Source organism: Bombina bombina, chromosome 3, assembly GCF_027579735.1.
Source record: "Bombina bombina isolate aBomBom1 chromosome 3, aBomBom1.pri, whole genome shotgun sequence".
Lineage (NCBI taxonomy): Eukaryota > Metazoa > Chordata > Amphibia > Anura > Bombinatoridae > Bombina > Bombina bombina.
The window spans coordinates 661,931,750-661,952,982 of record NC_069501.1 but is presented as its reverse complement, the minus strand read 5'-3'; the positions used below and the strand labels follow the sequence as shown (position 1 = coordinate 661,952,982).

Below are 21,233 nucleotides of genomic sequence, written 5' to 3'. Positions count from 1 at the left end.
AGTCTTCGCGTCATTGATTGGCAATTTTACTCTGGGATTTACTTCAGGTTTCTTCTTCTTGATCTTTCTCCTGTGGCTGGTTTTCCTCTCGTTTATGCCTGTCCAGGAATATGCCTGTCTCGTTTATGCCTCCCCTTGCTCCATCAGTGCTTTACAGTAAGGGGAAAACGCTCTTCTTTTTTTGGCCACTTCCGCCGAGTAGTCCTGGAACATGTAGATTCTCTTGTCCTCGTAAGTGATCATTGGAGTTTGCCTGTATGCTCTCAGTAATAGCATCTTATCTTTAAAGTTTAAGTAACAAATCATTACCTGTCTTGGAGCTGCACCTTGTGCATTTTGTGGGTTTGCGTTGCCTATTCTTTGGGCTCTCTCAGCGGTGAACAGGGTATTTTCCTGAGGGACTTTCAAGAGTTTTGGATGTTTATTCTCCGCAAAATCTAGGATTGCTCCAGAGGAGAGGGTTTCTGGTAGTCCCACTATTCGGATATTGTTCCTCCTTGATCTGTTCTCTAGATCATCCAGTTTTAACTGCAATAACTTTTTTTGTCTTTGGAGGTTTGTAATGGAGTTAGTGGTTTCTCTCTGTCTCTCTTCCCTTTCGGCCACCTTTTGTTCTACTGTCCCCAGTCGTGCTGTAAAAGATTTAAAGTTCGTAGATAGTGTGTCCAGACCCATCTAAAGTTGCTCAATTTTAGGAAGAAATAATGCAGACAATTGTGTTACTATAGGGTGGGTTTCTTGCGTTGTGGTCTCTGTTGTTGCAGACTGTATATTCTGTGTCTGTTGTATTTCTGCTTGGTGTTTGTGGCGCCTGTCTGTTCCTTTCTGCTTCCCAGACATCATATCTGTCTGCTTAATATATGGAGTATAATATTTTTGCATACATGCTAGGCATTTTTTTTTTTGATAGATAGCAGTTTATAGAGAAAACTCAGTGTCCCAGAGTATCTGCGTACCAATTGCTTTGTAATGTAGGCTAGGGTCTTTGAGGAGTAGGAGGAAGATTTCAGGCTTTTAGTTTCGTGTGCCATTTTAGCTGAAAAGTTATTCTCCTTTATTAAAAGTTCCTGCTTTGCAGCTTGATGCTATGCCTGTAGTGTGAATAAAGCGTACTTTTCTCTCACTATTACAGTGGTGCCTGTATATTGTTAACACACCTCGTGGTTATGTTGAGCTAGTGCTCCAGAGGTAAGGTATCTTGTCTGCACTGAACTGTGCTTTTTTTTAAGTGTGAACTAAGTCAGATTAGGCTTCCCTTTAGTTATTTTTACTGCTGTTTTCCCCTTTTTTGTAGAGTGTAAGGTAATTGGCTGTTTTTCTGTTTTGCCGCATGTATTACTGTTCCCCATAGATGGCGGCCGCTCTCCGGTCAGAGTGCGGGTTACCGGCTTACCCTGTATGCTTGTCTGGCTCTCGAATATAGGCTCTGTTGGGCCGACCGGGTAGGGGTTTCCCTTGTTCTCTGTCTTTAGGGTCGAGGGCGTGAACGATATCCCCTGTTCCCTGCCACTTCTGCTTACGGCTCTTCTCCAGCTGTCGGCTTGATGGTGGGGAGCCGAATGTGATGGCTCCTTGCTGTGAGGCTGCCGGACAGGGTACACTTGTCACCTGTCAAGGCTTAGAAGCTTTTCTGGGGTTTGTAATCTGCCAACAGAGGGTCTCTGAGGAGTAGAAAATCGGAGCTCCTCTATCCTGCTGTCGGTTGTGACGCCTGCCCACCGGAAGTCCAAGAGATTCATTTTCTACAATGATTCATTTTATTTGCTTGCCACATTTATTGTTACTTTTGACCTTGTGGCTGACTGATATGTGTTTTTGAAAGGTTTACATGACATTATGGATTGGCGCTCTACAAATAACAGACAATAATAATAAGGGGAATAGTTAACCAACCAGAAGAGGGCAGTACCTGCTATATTCCAGAAACATTAATTCTAATGAATATAGGCACGATATCTAGGTAAATGCTGATTCACTACAATAACAAGCAATACATATCAGTGATAATAACACCGTTATCAGAAATATTTAGACCCCCAATGTGCTCAATGCATTTACCACTAAAAAAACTAAAATACATTATGTATATAAACCAAAGGAAATAGTTATGAATTGATTTTAATTAGCAAGTTAGTTAGGCTACACAGCACTCAGATCACTATACGTTTATTGTCCCAAAGTCTGTTGTTATTCAGGGAAGGGATTGGCAACAAAATCCATTCATTTTCCCTTAAGCAAACAGCAAACTTTTTTTTATACAAGTTACCTAGGAAACTAAGTCTTTTGTGCCTGTAAGTTTGCATGAGCTATTCATGTCTGCTAGGAATTAACACAAAAGCCGCAGTTGGAGAAAGAAAGAGAAAAAGATGTAGACATTTCAGCAAAAGTTATATGAAAAATGCAATTTCATATGACATCTTTTTTTTAATGGGATGAAAATATTTGAAAGGTAAGTGCCACAATCCACTTTTTTTTTTTTTAACGTCTATAGAAAAACAACCTTGGTTGAAGTGATAACTTGGAAATGCTAACTGGGTAAAAAAATGCATTAGTATCACACAGGGAATACTTCTCACTCACAGATAAGTGTTCATGCTGAAATAACTAAATATGTGGGCAGTTTAAAATACTGTGGCATTGAAATAATTATTATTGTTTTTTGGTAGAAAAAAAAAGATCAACAGCTTTATACTAAAAACGTTTAAGGGGTGACTGATGTATGTGTGTGTAATATATTTATGTGTGCTTTTGTGAGTGTGTGTACATGTTTATGTGCTTGTGTGTGTGTGTGCTTGTATATGCTTGTGTGTTTATAAATGTGCTTTTGTGTGTGTGTGTGTTTGTGTATATGTGCATGAATGTGCTTTTATATGTGCATGAATGTGCTTGTATATGTGCGTGTGTTTGTGTATATAGGCTTGTGTGTGTGCTTATATATATGCTCATTTGTGTATATGTGTGTGTGCTTTTATGTGTGCGTGTGTTTGTGTATATGCTTGTGTGTGTGTTGTATATGTGCGCATTTCTGTATTTGTGCGTGAGTGTGCTTGTATCTGTGCTTGTGTATATGTGCGTGTGTGTGCTTGCATATGTGCTTGTGTATATGTGCGTGTGTGTGCTTGTATAGGTGTGTGTGTGTTTGTGTATATGTGCGATGTGCGTGTGTATGTGTTTATAGGTTTTTGCATGTGGGCATATGTGTATGTGCTTGTGTGTGGAAATATGTGTATGTGCTTGTGTGTCTGTAGGTGTTTGTATGTAATCATGTGTGTGTGTGTGTACATACACAAGTTTGTTTGTTTCAAGTTTAAAGAAAGTTTCATTTGGAGCACTTAAAATAATAAACTTTACCTTTATTTTCATATAACTGTTTGTCAGTTACTAATTATATATTCCCATTTATAATGTTGAACCATGCTTTACTCTCAACTGTTTTTCAACCCCTCTTTTTCCTTCTCAGCATCTTGTATGCTTAAATTGTTTTAAAACTGCATTAATGTTCTTTTCGTCTTGTGGTAATTTGCACATTGTTGGCACGTTGGTTATCATGTGTTACTAATGAATTGTAAGCATACATGGGCCTGAATGGACATTTCAGTAGTATCAGTGGCAACATGAGCTGCACATAATTTAAAATGGTTTCTCATCAGCATCAAAAGAGTAAGTCAAGAGGGTGCTTAAGCTCAGATACAAAGCAATGCTTACATACAGGGAAAGTACAGTTCTGAGGGGGCATTTGCCCCATACTGCATCCCCCTCTCGTGGACATGAATGGCTGCATATTTTTCACAATGCATTTAAAGTCATCTGGACCATTGCTAACAGATTTTAAAAATGTTTGCAAGTCTAGTTTGGTAAATCCCTTATATCAATGTCACTCTTCTTATTTTTAGCAACTGCCACAATATTTCTAGATAAAAGGTGCATCAAATAAGAATGAAGTCTCCAGCAATGGTATTTAATAGAACCTGTTTTGGAGACATCTGGTAAATATGATGAGAGAAATATGAAAATGAAAAGGTGTCTATCAGTAAAGGCTAGGGTTGCCACCTTAGCCATGTTTTCCTGGATACTTATGAGTTACACAGGCTGCAGGGTGTGCAGGGAGGAGCATGTATTGTGTTTCTAGACAGCACTATTAATATTCCTCCCTGCACACCCTGCAGCATGTGTAACTCATAAGCATTCTGTATTTTAAGGGACGGTGGCAACCCTAAAGGCCACTGTATCTTTATTGAAGCAAGGGCCATAAAATACATAATTTCTATACGCTGATTAAATATTTAGGTATAAACTACTGCAGTGTTTGGAACACTGGAGCAGATTTTAAAAAGAATGATTATTTTACAGGCTCAGCCACCTCAGGAGGAAGAAGATATTCTTTTAGGACAAAGGCCGAAAAACCCAATACCCAATGTCCCTTCTACACTGGATAAACAAACCAATTGGAACAAGGACCTACCGCTTCCAACACCTGAGGAGAAAATGAAACAAGAGTCACAAGTGATTACTTCTTGCATTATTCCCATAAATGTCACAGGTACGGGAATCATTTTCTGTATATGTGTAAACACAACAATACAGTGGATATAAAAAGTCTTCATAACCTTTTGAAATTGTACGTTTTTGAAATGTAAAGACAGAAATAACAACAATGGAAATGTCAGGCTTTTTTCATCTATAATGTGATCTCCCAACAAACAAAAATCCTTAAAAAAAAGCATAGTTAATTATTAGGAATATTTCAATTAAAAAAATTCTACAACACGCTTGCATAAGTCTGCAACTAATATTTTGCAGAAGCACCTTTTTACATTTATTGCAGCATTGATTATAGGCACGTCTTTGTGAATAAGTTTTTATTAAAGTGATTGTAAACGTAAGCAATGTAGTGAACAGTATATAAAATTATTCTTAAAAACAGGGGCATTTTAATTCACTCAATTTTTTAAGAACGCTTCATTTGTAAAATATTTACCATTTAGTGATAGTAAACATACCGCCATTCCTCCACCCGCATCTCATACTTTATTTTGCTGATCAATGACGAATCTGGCTTCATCCAATCATTGCGTGCCACACGAGCTTGATGCCAAAGGGGGCACGCAACGATTGGATGAAGCCGGATTCGTCATCATTTAGAAAAATAAAGTACAAGATGCGGGCGGAGGAACTTTACTATAACTTAAAGGGACAGTCAACACCAGAATTTTTGTTGTTTTAAAAGATAGATAATCCCTTAATTACCAATTCCCCAGTTTTGCATAACTAACACAGTTATAATTATACAAGTTTTACATCTGTAATTACCTTGTATCTAAGCCTCAGCAGACTGCCCCCTTATTTCAGTTCTTTTGCATTTTAGTCAATTAGACCTGTCTCCATGGTAAATTCACGTGCATGAGCTCAATGTTATCTATATGAAACAAGTGAACAAATGCCCTCTAGTGGTTAAAAAAACTATCAAAATGCATTTTGATTAGAGGCGGCCTTCAAGGTCTAAGAAATTAGCATATGAACCTGCTAGGTTTAGCTTTCAACTAAGAATACCAAGAGAACAAAGCAAAATTGGTGATAAAGGTAAATTGGAAAGTTGTTTAAAATGACATGCCCTATTTGAAACATGAAAGTTTTTTTGGGACTTGACTGTCCCTTTAATGATAAATATTTTACAAATTAAGCTTCCTTAAAAAAATGTATTCAATTAAAGTACCCCTGTTTTTAAGAATAATTTTATATACTGTGCACTACATTGCTAACGTTTACAATCACTTTAACTTTGCACATCTAGACTTTGGAATTTTATCTTAGTCTTCTTTGCAAAAAAAATTATGTTTATCAAATTGTAAGGGGATCTCCTGTGTAGAGCTCTCTTTAGGTCATTCCACAGGTTTTTGGTGAGATTGAGGTCTGGGCTCTGACTAGGCCATTTCAAGACTTTGATTTTCCTTTTCTGAAGCCATGCCTTAGTTGATTTAGATGTGAGCTTTGGGTCCTTGTCATGTTTAGGGTTGCCAGGTGTTCGTTATTAGACCGGACTGTCCGGTATTTCAGGCTACTGCCCGGTAATTTTATTTTAAAAAAATCGGACATAGCCTTTGCAGTTTTCTTTACAAATTTTTTATGACCCTGGCTGCTAGCTGCTTACCCAACACAAGCCCAGCCCCTATTTAGCCTGTGTGTCACTGAATCAACTCAGGCTCTGCTCACAGCTGATCGGATCATCATCTTTCTGATCCTGACAGTGTGCGGAGCTGGAGTTGCAGTCGGGGCCTCTCTGCGCTGCCTGTCTGTAATGTAAGTTACTGTTACTGAGTCTTGCTGCTTGTGGGCCGGACCAACATCGTCACGTGATCACGCGGGTCACGTGAGCAGAACGTCACACCAGAGAAGACCCGCTCTCAGCTCAGTCTGTGTCATTGCCTGCAGGCGCCGCAGAGTCAGAGTCTGAGTGACTGAGTACAGCCATCCACAGCCAGCTCAGCAATAAATTAAATAGTGCGTGCTGCCCACTGCTTTTTTTTATTTACACACGCACCCCACTTATCTGTCCGGTATTTTTGTCTCAGACACCTGGCAACACTAGTCATGTTGGAATGGGAAATTCCTCTAATCATAAACTTTCTGGCAGAGACCAGCAGATTTTGTGCCAATAAAAAAAGATATTTGGAGCTATTCATTATCCCGTTTATCATGGCAAAAGCCACTGGCCTAGAGAAACAGCCCAAAAGCTTGATGCTACCATGACCATGCTTCAAAGTCAGTATGGTAGTTCTTGAGTGATGAGCTTTATTTAAAAACATTTTACCACATGGTTTGGGGTAAATTAATAAATCTTTCGGCAAGCTTCAATGTTCTTTTTTGTTAGAAATGAGTTTCCATTTTGCCACCCTATCCCAAAGCCCAGACATGTGCATGCAGATTATGAAAGATGGTGGTCACATGCAAGCAGTGACCTGTACCTGCCAAAAATTCATGTCACTCCTTCAGTGTTGCTGTTGGCCTCTTGGTAGCCACCCTGATAAGTTTTTTCCTTATCAACTTTGGAGGGTTGTCCTGATCTTTGCATAGTCTCCGTGGTGCCACATTTTCTTCACTTTTTGATGATTGTTTTTGCAGTGGTCAATGGTAGATGCAGTGTCTTTGGTATACTTTTAAATCCCTCTCCTGATTGGTACTTTTCAACAAATAGCTCTCACAGTTTCTTTGGCAACTCTTTGCAGACCATGGCTCTCCCAGTAGAATGCAACCCCAAACATTTAACCAAATCCTACAGCAACAGCTGACTTTAATCTGGGTTTAATCAGAATCACTTTCATTGATGGCAGATGTATACTATTTACCTACAGGCATGATATACAATGTGATTGGTTAACTGTGAACACAGCTAGAGCCCCCATGGATGTGCAGACTTATGCAATCAGGGTGTTTAATTTTTAGGGTTTTTTTTATTTAAAATCTTCCTAATAATTAACTATTTGATTTTCTCTGGATTTTTGTTTGTTGGAAGATCCCATTACAGAATTCTGACATTTATATTGTTATTTCTGTCTTCACATTAAAAAAAACTTGCAATTTCATAAGGGTGTGTAAACTATTTATAGCCGCCATATATATCTATAAAATGATTGTACATAGAAATGTATCTGTATTTGGAGAGGAGGGCAGACAAGCAGCAATAAAGCTCTCCCACCCCTGTACCCTTGGAAGTATATACAATTGCAACTTACCTCCTAACTATCTCAGAAATGGTGGGATTTTATAAGGTTGGGAGGTCTGCCCGCTGTCCCTCCCACAGCTTCACTAATGACACTCCATGATGCCATCTAATCCTGCTTATGACATGCCCACCTGCACAGCATCTGCAGCCACATCCCTGCTACTGTGGCTCCTCCCACCAAACACCTTCGTGCCATGTCCCAGAAAGCCTCTGGGAAATACTGGAAGGTACAACTGCGAAGTAAAGGAGGATAATAGTATTGTTGTATGTTAAAAGGAAACTAGTCATTTTTTTCTTTGTTTTATTTGTTGTATGTAGATATTTAAAAAAGTTTTTTTTTGTCAAATAATTGATCCTGCCTTTATGCAGCCATTACAGTGAAAAATGACATGCTGTCATTCACATGTACTGTTATCACTATTGATTCTGCACATTTATGTGTTTAAGGGTGTTTGAGAGTCCCTTTGATGAGATTAAACACATAGATTTGCAGGGTCAATAGTGCTAAAATTACAAAAAAAATACTAAAATAATAATAATAATAATAATAATAAAACCTAAACTGCATTCTGGCAGACTGTCTGCCAGTACCTAAGATGGGGATGACCAGTGGGGGTGAGGGAGGTAAGAGAGCTACTTGGGATGGATCAAGTAGGGATTAGGGTGTGGGAAGTGTCAGGTGGAGGGTAATCTCTACACTAAAGCTAAAATTAACCTTACACGCTACCTAATTAACCCCTTCACTGCCAGGAATAATAGAAGTGTGGTGCGCAGCTACAATTAGCAGCCTTCTAATTACCAAAAACAATGGCAAAGCCATATATGCCTGCTATTTGTGAACAAAGGGCATCACAGAGAAGCTTTTATAACAATCTGTGCCATGATTGCACAAGCGGTATGTAAAGAATTTCCGTGAGAAACCCAAAGTTTGTGGAAAAGTTAAAGATTTGATTGCATTTGGTGGTGCAATGGTGGCATGAAATATAACAAAATGGGCTTAGATCAATACCTTGGGTTGTCTATTTTTTGACAGGTAAATAAAAAGACAAAGCTCTTTTTCTGTTTAAATAGAGTGATAGCAAAAATGCTAAAAATTCTCCAGTATTTTGGGCAGGTTACCGGTAACGAAGGTGTTAAAGGGACTTGCAACCCTGTTTTTTTTCTTTTATGATTCAGAGAGTACAGTATGTCATATTAAACAACTTTCCAACTAGCTTACATTATCACATTTTCTTTGTCCTCTGGATGTCCTTTGTTGGTAAGCTCAGGAGCATGCACATGTCTGCAGCACTATATGTCAGTAGTTATACAAGAATGTTATACATTTGCAAGAGCACTGGGTGGCAGCAATTTTTACTGCCATGTAGTGCTCCAACGTGCAGGCTACCTACCTAGGTATCTGTTCAACAAAGAACACCATGAGAACTTAGCACATTTGACAATTGGAATGAATTGGAAACTTTTTTTTTACAATTGCATTCTCTATCTGAATCATAAAAGAAAAGAATTGAGTTTCATATCCCTTTAATTAATTAAATATTTAAATAAATAAATGTGTGTGTGTATATATATATATATATATATATATATATTTTTATATATATACACACTCACAGGGTTTAAAATATCTCAATTTACTTGTTGAGGGAAAAAAGTTACAAGTCCAGAAGGAAAATATTACTAGTCCACTTAATGTTAAAGGGACATGATTGCCATACAGTTTTAAACTACTTTCTGATAAACTTCTATTATCAGATTTGCTTCACTCTTTGGCATTCTTTATTAGAGGAGCAGCATTGCACTACTGGGATTTAGTCAAATACCTCAGGCGAGCCAATGACAAGAGGCATATATATGTGCAGCCACCAGTGGTGCATTGCTGTTCCTGAACCTACCTAGGTATGCTTTTAAACAAAGGATGCCAAGAGAACAATGTGCATTATATAACTTAAGTAAATTGCATAGTTGTTTAAAATCATGAAAGTTTATATGGAAATGGACAGGAAACCCCAAAAGTTTATTTTATGATTTGGATAGAACATACGATTTTAAACTTTCCATTTCACTTCTGTTATCAAATTTGCTTCATTCTCTTGTTATCTTTTGCTGAAGGGACAGCATTGCACTACTGGCAGCTATCTGAACACATCTAGTTAGCCAATCACAAGAGACAAATGTGTGCAGTCACCAATCAGCAGCTAACTCCCACTAGTGTAGATATGTGCATATTCTTTTTCAACAAGGGATACCAAGAAAATAAAGCACATTTGAAAATAGAAGTGCATTTAAAAGTGTCTTACAATGACATGCTCTATCTGAATCATGCAAGTTTAATTTTGACTTTCCTATCCCTTTAATGAGATGAGATAAAAGAGGGCGCTCCAATAGTGAAGTATGTATTGATGAACATAAAGACCAAAGTAAAGTGTAGAGACACAATACTCACAAACACGATGCACTCAACAGTGCAAATGGGGCAGGCTGAACTGTCAAAGTTGTCCAGCTAACTCGCAATCCGGCTACAGCCTCCACCGTGGGATCCGCCGCCAGTCTAACCAACGGTACCACTGTGATTTCCACGGCTCTCAAGGACACAGATACCCCAAAGTAACGATAATAGCTCACGGTTTACATTAAAAGCGAAACAATTTATTCACAACGCGTTTCTCAGTACATGACTGTTTCATCAGGTGATAATAAACTTGTAAAAACGTGAGCTTAAATACCTGACAATCTCGGCATGTTCACCTGGCTACTGCGCATGTCTATAGGTACGGTCTCCGATTGTAATTTGATTGGATAACAACAGCTACTCATCAGCCAATGGCGGCCAATATTTGAATTAGCCACATGTTTTATTTATAACACTATTCCTTTAATGCTTGTGAGACGCATCACTGTCTTCCAATATACATGTAGCTGTGAGAGTTATTCTTATCAGTCAGTGCTGCTGTCTGTACCTAGAAATGAATGGCACATGCACTACTTTTTTAGTTTCAAAGCAAATAAAGATGTCTAAATATAAAGGCACATATTTCTATTGAAAAATATTTTATAATGTTAAATGCAATACTGTCCTATGACAAAATATGCATATTTCAAATTCCTTGCATTACTATTTTGTTTCTTTTTTCCCCCTGATGTTAATTCTTTCTTTCTAGAATAACTGTGTTTATATGCATGGTGCCTAGATTGTACTCTAAATACAACAAAAGCTGGCTTTGAATAGATATATAATAGTAAGTTAGTGTAGAAAATCATATGATCATCACATGGAAAGAAGAAAACAAGGATGCACAGCGGTTACTAGATTTAATAATGTAAATTGGATTTTGGTTTTCATTTTCTTCTTTCAATGTCACCATGAAGGTAGGGTTAGAACACGATTAAGTTCTACTTTCTTATTAAGTACTAATAATAGTGTTAGTAATATAATGTAAGTTGTTCTAATTTGTATAACTAAATAGAATATGCACTTTGTGGGGACAGTACTGGAGCAGACTTAGAACGTGTCTTGTTTATCAGATTTGACTAAAGTTTACAAAAACTTATACTGTTTTGGATAAAATTACATAGCAACACAAAAGTTCTCAAGAGCAAAGTTCTATACAGAGATCAAAAGGAATGATATAATAGCAGAGATAGACAGACAGACAGATATATAGAAAGATAGATTAGATTAAGAAAGATAGATTAGAAAAAAAAAACACATTAGAAATATTTATTAGAAATGTAATAAAATGAATCTTCTGTACTGAAATATAAAACTACATAAACACTGATGCTCTTTTGGGATAAAATTACATAGTAATGCAAAAATTATGAATATCAAGCCTAGACTGAAAGTTCTATACAGAGGTAAAAACAAATGTCATTATATCACAGAGATAGATGGATAGGCAGACAGACAGACAGATAGGCAGACAGACAGAGATATACTAGTCAGGGAAATAGCTCGCAACTCGCAAGTTATTATAGACTGTCTGAAAATACTTTTTGTAAAGTGTGAATATGATAAATAGGTAGTTTAAGTGTATGTAAATCACATTTTAAATATAAATGTATATAATTCACAATGTAACAATTGTAAAGGCTGAATTATAATTTGAAATAATGCACTGCAATCAGTAACCAACAATGTGCAAGGGAAATTAAGATGATAACTGGTATGAAAAATATGTGTTTACAAAAGTGATTAAAGTTACATGAAACCAATGAAATAAATAAAATAAATCTAATTACTTCTGTTATCAGATTTTTTTTGTTTTATTAGCAGATAGGTAGTCTCAGGAGCGTGCACATGTCTGAAGCATTATATGCCGAGCTGTTTTGCAGAAATACTTTTTAGTGTTAAAAATTGTGCAAGCACTGCCATATAATGCACCAGACACATGCACGCTCCTGAGCCTTCCTGCCTGCTTTTATTATTATTATACTTTATTTATGAAGCACCAACATATTCCGCAGCGCTGTCCATGGATACAATTCATATAAATAAAACAATACAAGACTTGTAAGAGACAGGACAAAATTTACAAACACATACAGGAGGGATTAAGGGCCCTGTTCCCGTGGGAATTTACAATCTAGAAGGGTAGGAGGTTGAGAAACAGAAGGTGAGGACTGCAAGATTGAGAAGGATGTTAATCCAGAGTTAGATGAGGGAAATGTTAGGTAAGTGAAATTAATTTATTATTGAGTTGGGTGGTAGGCTTCCCTGAACAGAAAAGTCTTCAGGGAACATTTAAAGGAAGAAACAAAGGATGCCAAGAGAACATCAAAAAAGTGATAACAGAGATCATTTGGAAATCTTTTTTTTTTAATTTGTATGCTCTATCTGAATTGTGGGGAAAATGGGTTTCATGTCTCTTTTACAGTTGAGAATTTGGGGTTGTTATATTAACAGGTATCCTCTTTCATTTTATAATACAATGTTTCTCCATTGTTATCTGCATAACACTTACGTTTTGCTTCTTATACTCAATGGCCTAATCTCTAACAATCTTGTAATTGGTTGCAGGCGTTGGCTTTGACAGAGAGGCTAGCATACGCTGCTCCCTAGTTCACTCACAGTCTGTACTGCAGCGAAGACGAAAATTGAGGCGAAGAAAAACTATATCAGGAATTCCAAGAAGAGTTCAACAAGAAATAGGTTAGCCATGATTATTTAGTATTCAATAAATGAGAATGCATGTAACTAGAAATCAGTTATGGTACTCAGATTAAAGGGACATAATTGTAATAAATTACATGTTCTAATTCGTTATAGCATGTCATTTCAAGACTGTCAAACCTGCACTAGTGTGTGTTTAAACACATAGTAGAAGTATCGCTCGGGACCTGCAGAGCACTTCTGGTCAGGAGTAGAAGCAGTCTCTGATCCAATCAGCAGCACTATTCATACAACTCAGTTGTGTAACTAGCGCTGCTGATTGAATTAGCTGCAGTTTCCGATTGGGACCTCTTTGCAGGGGTTAAGCACACATTAGTGTAGGGTTGAACGAATTAAAGCATGTTGTTTTTGACTATTATGGTTCTTTAAGGTATCTGTCATGTATGACTTGTGAGCTTATTTTGTAAAATGTTGATATCTATAATTTAACATAAAAAGCTGTGACTTAAATCATTTCAGAAAAATAATAAACATATTTTCATTCTAGATTCAGATGAATCCCCTGTGGCGAGAGAGCGTAATGTTATAGTTCACACCAACCCTGACCTCAGCAGCTCTGCAAATAGGAGATCTGGGACAAGGGATACAGAGTGCCAAACAGAAGAAATACTTATTGCAGCGCCATCAAGAAGACGAATTAGAGCTCAGAGGGGGCAAAGCATAGCAGCATCATTATCACATTCTGCTGGAAATATTGCAGCTCTGACAGAAAGTGGAGATAAAATGTTCACCACTGCTGTGTCAAACCGCATTCGTTCAAGAAGTCTTCCTAGAGAGGGTGCTAGAGCAAGCAATGATCACAATCACAGCGTTAAATGTTATGAAGATGACTGCTATATACCCAGCTCAGAAAGGATGCTTAAGAAAGATCAAGACAATTTTATAAACCAATGTTCTCCAGAACACCAACCTTTAGGTTTAAGTTACTCCAAGCATCACCATAGCCCTCCATTAAACTTAAATGAGAGAGGGAGATCAAGGTTATCAAGAATGGCAGATTCAGGTAGCTGTGACATTTCCTCAAATTCAGACACTTTTGGAAGCCCTGTTCACTCTATCTCTACAGCTGGTGTGTTGTTGAGTACACACATAGATCAAAAAGATGACCACCAATCATCTAGTGGAAACTGGAGTGGGAGTAGCTCAACATGCCCCTCTCAGACATCAGAAACAATACCTCCAGCTGCATCTCCTCCTCTGACTGGGTCCTCACACTGTGACTCAGAGTTATCACTGAATACTGCCCCCAATGCCAGTGAAGATTCAAATGCCTATATCATAGAACAATATAGTGATGACCATCTTGACAGTGTAAGAGGTCATAGAGCAAGCTCTTTCACATCTACAGTCGCTGATTTGCTTGATGATCCAAACAACAGCAACACAAGTGATAGTGAATGGAATTATCTGCATCATCACCATGATTCTTCATGTCGGCAGGACTTTAGTCCACAGCACTTAAAGACAGATGGGTTGGGTTGTCCAAGTTTTACCAGTATGGGCACTTATGATAGCTTTCTTGAAAAACCTGCATCTGAAAAAGCAGACACAGCCTCTCACTATTCTGTGGACACTGAAGGATATTATACCTCCATGCATTTTGACTGTGGTCTTAATAATAGTAGGAGTTATATTTGTAACTATGCACCTACAGTGTCTCAGAGTGACCAAGATACTGGTATTTCTTCCATCAATGCAGACTGTGTTTGGCAGCATTATATGGACCAGAGAGAACAAGAGAGGCAAAGCATCTCATTTAAAAAACCAAAGGCAAAGCCACCTCCACCAAAACGCAATTCATCTTTGAGAAAAACTGATAACCATACAGATGGTTTTGAGAAGAAGGAACCAAAGATACCAAGTGGGCAAGTACTTCACACTACCAGGGAAATGAAGTTGCCTCTTGAAATTTCAAATACACCTTCAAGAGTGGAAAACTTTCCTCAACCAAATCAACAGGATGTACATTGGGTCAATCAAGATGAAAATGACTTAAAGAGCACTCCATTTAACTCGGATATTCCATCATTCAAAGATGAAAGTAGTGAACAGCCTCACTATGCAGATCTGTGGCTTCTCAATGACTTGAAGTCAAGTGATCCTTACAGATCTTTATCAAATTCAAGCACTGCTACGGGTACTACAGTTATAGAATGCATTAAATCCCCAGAAAGTTCAGAAACCCAAAATTCACAACCTGAATCTAGAGCTACATCTCCTTCTCTGCCTTCTGTAGAGAATGAGTTCAAGTTGGCTTCTCCAGAAAAACTGGCTGGCTTAGCGTCACCTTCAAGTGGCTACTCCAGTCAATCAGAAACGCCTACATCATCTTTTCCTACTCCTTTCTTTTCTGGGCCCTTATCACCTAGTAATAGCAGGAGAAAGCCAAAAGTTCCAGAAAGGAAGTCATCTTTACAACACCCTTCTGCAAAATTTGGTAGTGTAATAACCAAGGAATTAGAACTTCCAGCTATACCTCCTACCCACCTTAACCTAAGTGCTCTTCATGTGTTACATAAACCATCACCTTATAGACCCCAGGTTCATGTTTTTAGTAGTGCAGAGGATCAGCTCAGTACAACTGCTCACCCAGCACTTGCCATCACTCCCTCAGTGCTGAAATCTGTACATCTGAAATCAGTCAATAAACAGCACAAAGAGTACGCAAATAATGAAAATAGCAGCAATCTTCTTTGTACCCAAGATCCCATAATAACAGTGGATAGTTATGGCTCTGAAAAATCAAAGGTAACAACAAGAAAATCAATACTACGTCAGTTCTCAACTGAAGAAGCCATTATACCCTATATTGACGCCTCACCAGTTGACACAAATACATGTCTTTTTCCAAACAGTGCCCTATTCACTGGAAATGGCATATACATTCAGGAACATATCACCCCAATGGTTAGATTTACTCAAGAATCTGTACCTGACAAACACCAAAAACACAGGGTTGATCAACTTTTACAAGAAACTCCTTTAATGGTGCAACCAGAGAGCTTCACAAAAACGTTTCAAGAGTACTCAGTGAGTCATACTAGCAAGCAAAGTTCTTATGGTCAAGAGAGTGATCAAATAAAGATGAAACAGGAACATTGTGATGAACCATTAAGCATATATGTTATGGATTGTACCACTAGATCTGATTTCCAAGACAATGCTGCTGAGGGGGATTTAAAACCCAGCAATGAGCCTGATCTTACCAACAATGATAAAGTGCCTGGAAATAACCTCAGTTTTGAATCAGAGATCTCCACTGTATATTCACTCAGTGACGAATGTCCAGAGCAGGAATTTGAAACTGTATCAGGTATTCCAACCAAAAGTGCCTCTGAGGACAACAGTGCAGAAGATACATCGGACAACATGGATGATGTCTCCTGGAAAGGTAGTATATACATTTATCAACATGATTGAAAGAGATTTTGTAATCACACTATTGATTTAAAGGGCTATAATATTTTAAAAATGACATGCTCTAATTTGTTAGAGCATATCATTTTAAGACTATCGACCCTACATTACTGTGTGTTTAATCCTGCAAAGGGGTTAAAAACACAGTAGAAGTGCCGCTCTGAATCCGCAGAGCACTGCAGGTCCCAAGCAGAAACCACCGCCGATCCAATTAGTCGCGCAATTATTGTTGTTGATTGGATCAGCGGCACATTGTGCTCAGGACCAGCAGTGCTCCCCAAGTCCTGAGCAACACTTCTACTCTATGTTTATCCCCTTTGCAAGCCCAATAGATTGTGATCAAGGGCTATAGTAGTTTAAATATTTAAGATATGTGTTAAGGGTTAACTCCTATACATTACCTCGGCAGGAAAGAGAGATAAGAGGAAAACATACTACTCACCATGCTGATGTTTTCCTGCTGTACCTGCAGCTCTCTTATTTTAATCCATTACAGAAGCCAGTTGGTAAAGCTCTGCATCTTTATACTGGGTGCTGCCATCTTGGTACACGCGTATTGTTGCATTCTGTGACAGAAGCAGTGACGTTGCTGGCTATTTGACAGCTCTATTTTACTCTTTGGATTGGCTCCCACAATAGAAAGCAAAAGAGTTACATTTTTCTGCAGTTTTTTTACACAGTCTAAAAGTTACATAACAAATATAAAAAAATCCCTCAGGAATAATATAGAGATATGTGGCAGAGTTAGCCTTGATAAGCCAGCAGGGTGCCGTTTAAATTCTGGGAATTAGAAATTGCCTAACTTTCAGAGCTAAATTACATGAAAGTGAGGCAAAATAAATAATGAAAGTATATTGAAAAGCCATTTCATTACATGTAACTAAACATTTTATATAAAACTTGTTTACTGTCCATTTAAAGAAATAGCATACACAAAAACAAGTGTACTAGGTACGTATACATATAACACTAAATACATAGCACAATTTTAGCATATTTAGCTGCAAAATATGTTATTAATGTATATTCAAAAATGTAAACTCATGCAATGCTTTATTTTACTAATACACTTTTGTTTTGGTGTATACTGTCCCTTCAAGTGATAAAAGCAGTAATTTATTTACAATCTATAAAGTATATCTTGGTTGTATATTATTTTATGTAGCATATGCTTAAAATGCTTCATATGTTTATACAGGAATGAGAAAGGGTTCTCTCACAGACAAGGAAGCTCATACTTTAGTGTGCACGGCCTAATGGCTATAAATGTATAATATAATTATACAGTAATAAGACAGAACAAGTATCTAAACCGTTAATTATTGTCTGTATAATTTGTGTGCAGAATCCTCTCAGAGTGAGGACTCCTTGATTTCACCAATGAGCGAGGATTGCATGGCGGACACTGATGATGTCTTTGTGTCACCCAACAAGCCCCGTACTACAGAAGATCTTTTTGCAGTTATTCACAGGTAACATAAATGTTTATTTCAAGACATTAAAGGGACACTAAACTTTCGAATACACTTATCTTATTTCGATATATACATCTATGATATCCATATTTGTAATAGGCTTTGCGTGTCAGATTACTACTGTTCAATCAATATTCCATGTCAAAAATTAATTGCTTTCCAAACCCACCGTTATAACCTGTAGTTTGAATAACGAATCGTACTTGATAACCTGAGTTATTAATATGGCCGATTTGCGCAGTACTGCGCATGCGCGTGCAATCCAACACGTCACCATACACGTCACTCTAATCTGAACAAGCAGACCGTCTGAATCGATACTGGGAAACAGATGTGACAGCATTATAGAACAGGTAAGATCGTAATTATGCGTAGCGAGAATGACCCTTGCAATAACGAGCATAAATTCTCAGTTCTTACTTTACATTTATACTTTTGATGAATGAAACCCCTATTTAATTCAGATACTTAATTCATCTAACATAATTTCATACTTTTTGATATACTTAATATTAATGCAGTTTAAAATGAATGTTTAAAAACTTAGTACCGCCAGCTTTCAATTGCCCTTATTGCCCTTATTTATATAATCTTTGATTATCATTAAGATTGATAAATGTCATACAATCAAGATTTAACTGCAAACATTAAAATTATTTTAAAATACGAATGTCATAGTAGAAACAGCATAACAATAATACCATAAGCTTAACCCTCATTATCAATTCATTGCGAATACATAGGTTTTTATTTTAATTGAATATCTAACTCGATTTATGTAAATCAAATAGAGAAACGATAGTATTACAAATACTATAATTATGTATATACCTATGAATACATATGCAATCAATAGTCTTTTTAAGAGCGCATGCGTTATGCCAGCAAATGCTTTGTGGTTCTGTTTATTCAAAGCGGCAATGTGCGCATGCGCAAAACACGGGATTCAATAAAGCATGCGCAGGGTGACGCAACAATGCCTTAATTATATGCACGAACAGGCTTTTTGATTGGAGACAAGAATTTGCATTGCAGGCACCGTTAAAGTGGGTATGGCTTCTATGACGTTTATTCACAAATATGATATATGTTATAATTACAATAATAACGCTCGTTTTCAACAAAAAGTGGCTAAGTTATGATTGTTCGTTTATGTAGATTCAATTTATATAATTAGATTACATGGAGAGAAAAAAACTTTTGGAATCCTTTAACCAAATCTTAGGGAAATCACTTTACAGTTTGTGCTGTAGTTAATACCTCTGTATCATATATACAACAGAAAGCAATTTAAAGGGTCATTCAATACAGTAGAATTTCATAATCCACAAATGCATAATTAAAAGACAATGAGAACTGAATTTGAAAGTTTGTTTTGTTTTCACTGCCCACTGTATTATGTGACAACCATCAGCCAATCACAGACTCATATACATATGTACTGTGAACTCTTGCACATGCTCAGTAGCAGCTGGTGTTCCAGAATATGTGCATATAAAAAGACAGAGCATACATTGATAATGGAAGTAATTTAAGAGTTGTATGTGCATATAAAAAGACAGAGCACACATTGATAATGGAAGTAATTTAAGAGTTGTTTAAAATTCTGATTATCCTAGCCTTGGTGAAGGAATAATCTAGATTTTATTAGAGAGACAGAGACAAGTATTTTGCAAAACCTTTTCCTTTACTGCTCAACAGCTATTTAAAGTAACAAAAAACACATTAAAAGTTTAACATAGAGGGGGCGGTGCCTACAGCCGAAGCGGCAGGACATGTTTTTGAAGAGCTCCTGTCTTTATATTATACTTTCAATATTATAGTTATTATTTTCTTAGTAGCTTGGTATCACAGAAGATTAGAAAGACTCAGGAAGGTATTCCTAAACTTTGTGCTCTTCGGCTCAACTTCTTAACCATCTAAAGAACCTACAAGCAGCGTGGCCTGAAAGGCTTACTCTTTTGGAGAGAAACAGTGGAGTTGGGGCAGCCGCACAATACCCCCCCCCCCCAGACTTCTGGGTTGCAAGCTCATAGCGAAGCTCAGTCTGGTTTATAGCGAACCAAGAACCACTACGTTTGAGCCTAAACAAATAATAGAGCTGGCAATGGAGATGGCTGAAAAATGGGAGAAGGCAGTAACGGAGCTGATTACTGAACATTTTACAGCTCTTGAACATTGCCTTTCGAAGTTTATACTACGCCATGTGGGTACAGCCATATTTCACACTGAGGGATATGATTGTGTCCCAGAGAGGGACTACAGTGAGAAGATAGACCTATGTATGGATCTGACAGGGAAGATGACTAAAACTCCAGCCCCCTGCGTGATTACTAATCCTTTCTCAGACGGGCCTCACGGTAACCCTGCAAACTTGCGCTATTCACATCGAGCTACATCGGAACCCAAGAGAGGGAGCAATATATATATTAAGGGAGTCCTCACTAAACTTGACCCTAAGGCTGAAAACCCGAGAGATACGGACACTCCTACGCTGTCTGTGGACCTGAATACCCTGACAGAATTTGAGAGAAACGTTCCCCTACATTTCTGGAGTAGAGTTCACATGGATGTGACACCTATACTAACACTACATGTGAGTTCCTTCACTGGATATACGTGTCGCCGGCATTGCCTTGGACCCAGATGGCTGAAACAGGGATTGCAGGCAGACGAGACATCGCCTCTCTACCGCACCGGAATCGGCTAAAATCCTCTGTGGGCTACTAATGGCTCCTAAGGAAATCGTAATGGAGCCCATCTGCAGCAATAAAAATCATGTTTATTTTCTAGGGCCTAGATTTGGAGTTCGGCGGTAAAAGGGCTGTTAACGCTCCGCGGGCTTTTTTCTGGCCGCACCATAAAATTAACTCTGGTATCGAGAGTTCAAACAAATGCTGCGTTAGGCTCCAAAAAAGGAGCGTAGAGCATTTTTACCGCAAATGCAACTCTCGATACCAGAGTTGCTTACGGACGCGGCCGGCCTCAAAAACGTGCTCGTGCACGATTCTCCCATAGGAAACAATGGGGCTGTTTGAGCTGAAAAAAACCTAACACCTGCAAAAAAGCAGCGTTCAGCTCCTAACGCAGCCCCATTGTTTCCTATGGGGAAACACTTCCTACGTCTGCACCTAACACCCTAACATGTACCCCGAGTCTAAACACCCCTAACCTTACACTTATTAACCCCTAATCTGCCGCCCCCGCTATCGCTGACCCCTGCATATTTTTTTAACCCCTAATCTGCCGCTCCGTAAACCGCCGCAACCTACGTTATCCCTATGTACCCCTAATCTGCTGCCCTAACATCGCCGACCCCTATATTATATTTATTAACCCCTAATCTGCCCCCCTCAACGTCGCCGACACCTGCCTACACTTATTAACCCCTAATCTGCCGAGCGGACCTGAGCGCTACTATAATAAAGTTATTAACCCCTAATCCGCC

The 21,233-nt window shown here is 38.0% G+C and overlaps 1 protein-coding gene across 1 annotated transcript in view; it reads left to right on the top strand.

The window, feature by feature from the left end:
* NHS (NHS actin remodeling regulator) overlaps positions 1-21,233 on the top strand; it is a 69,423-nt gene that overhangs the window by 33,932 nt on the left and 14,258 nt on the right. The window contains exons 5-8 of the mRNA XM_053705410.1: positions 4,351-4,540; positions 12,741-12,872; positions 13,381-16,284; positions 17,656-17,782. Of these exons, the coding sequence (XP_053561385.1) occupies positions 4,351-4,540; positions 12,741-12,872; positions 13,381-16,284; positions 17,656-17,782 (3,353 nt within the window). The remainder of the gene's footprint in view (positions 1-4,350; positions 4,541-12,740; positions 12,873-13,380; positions 16,285-17,655; positions 17,783-21,233) is intronic.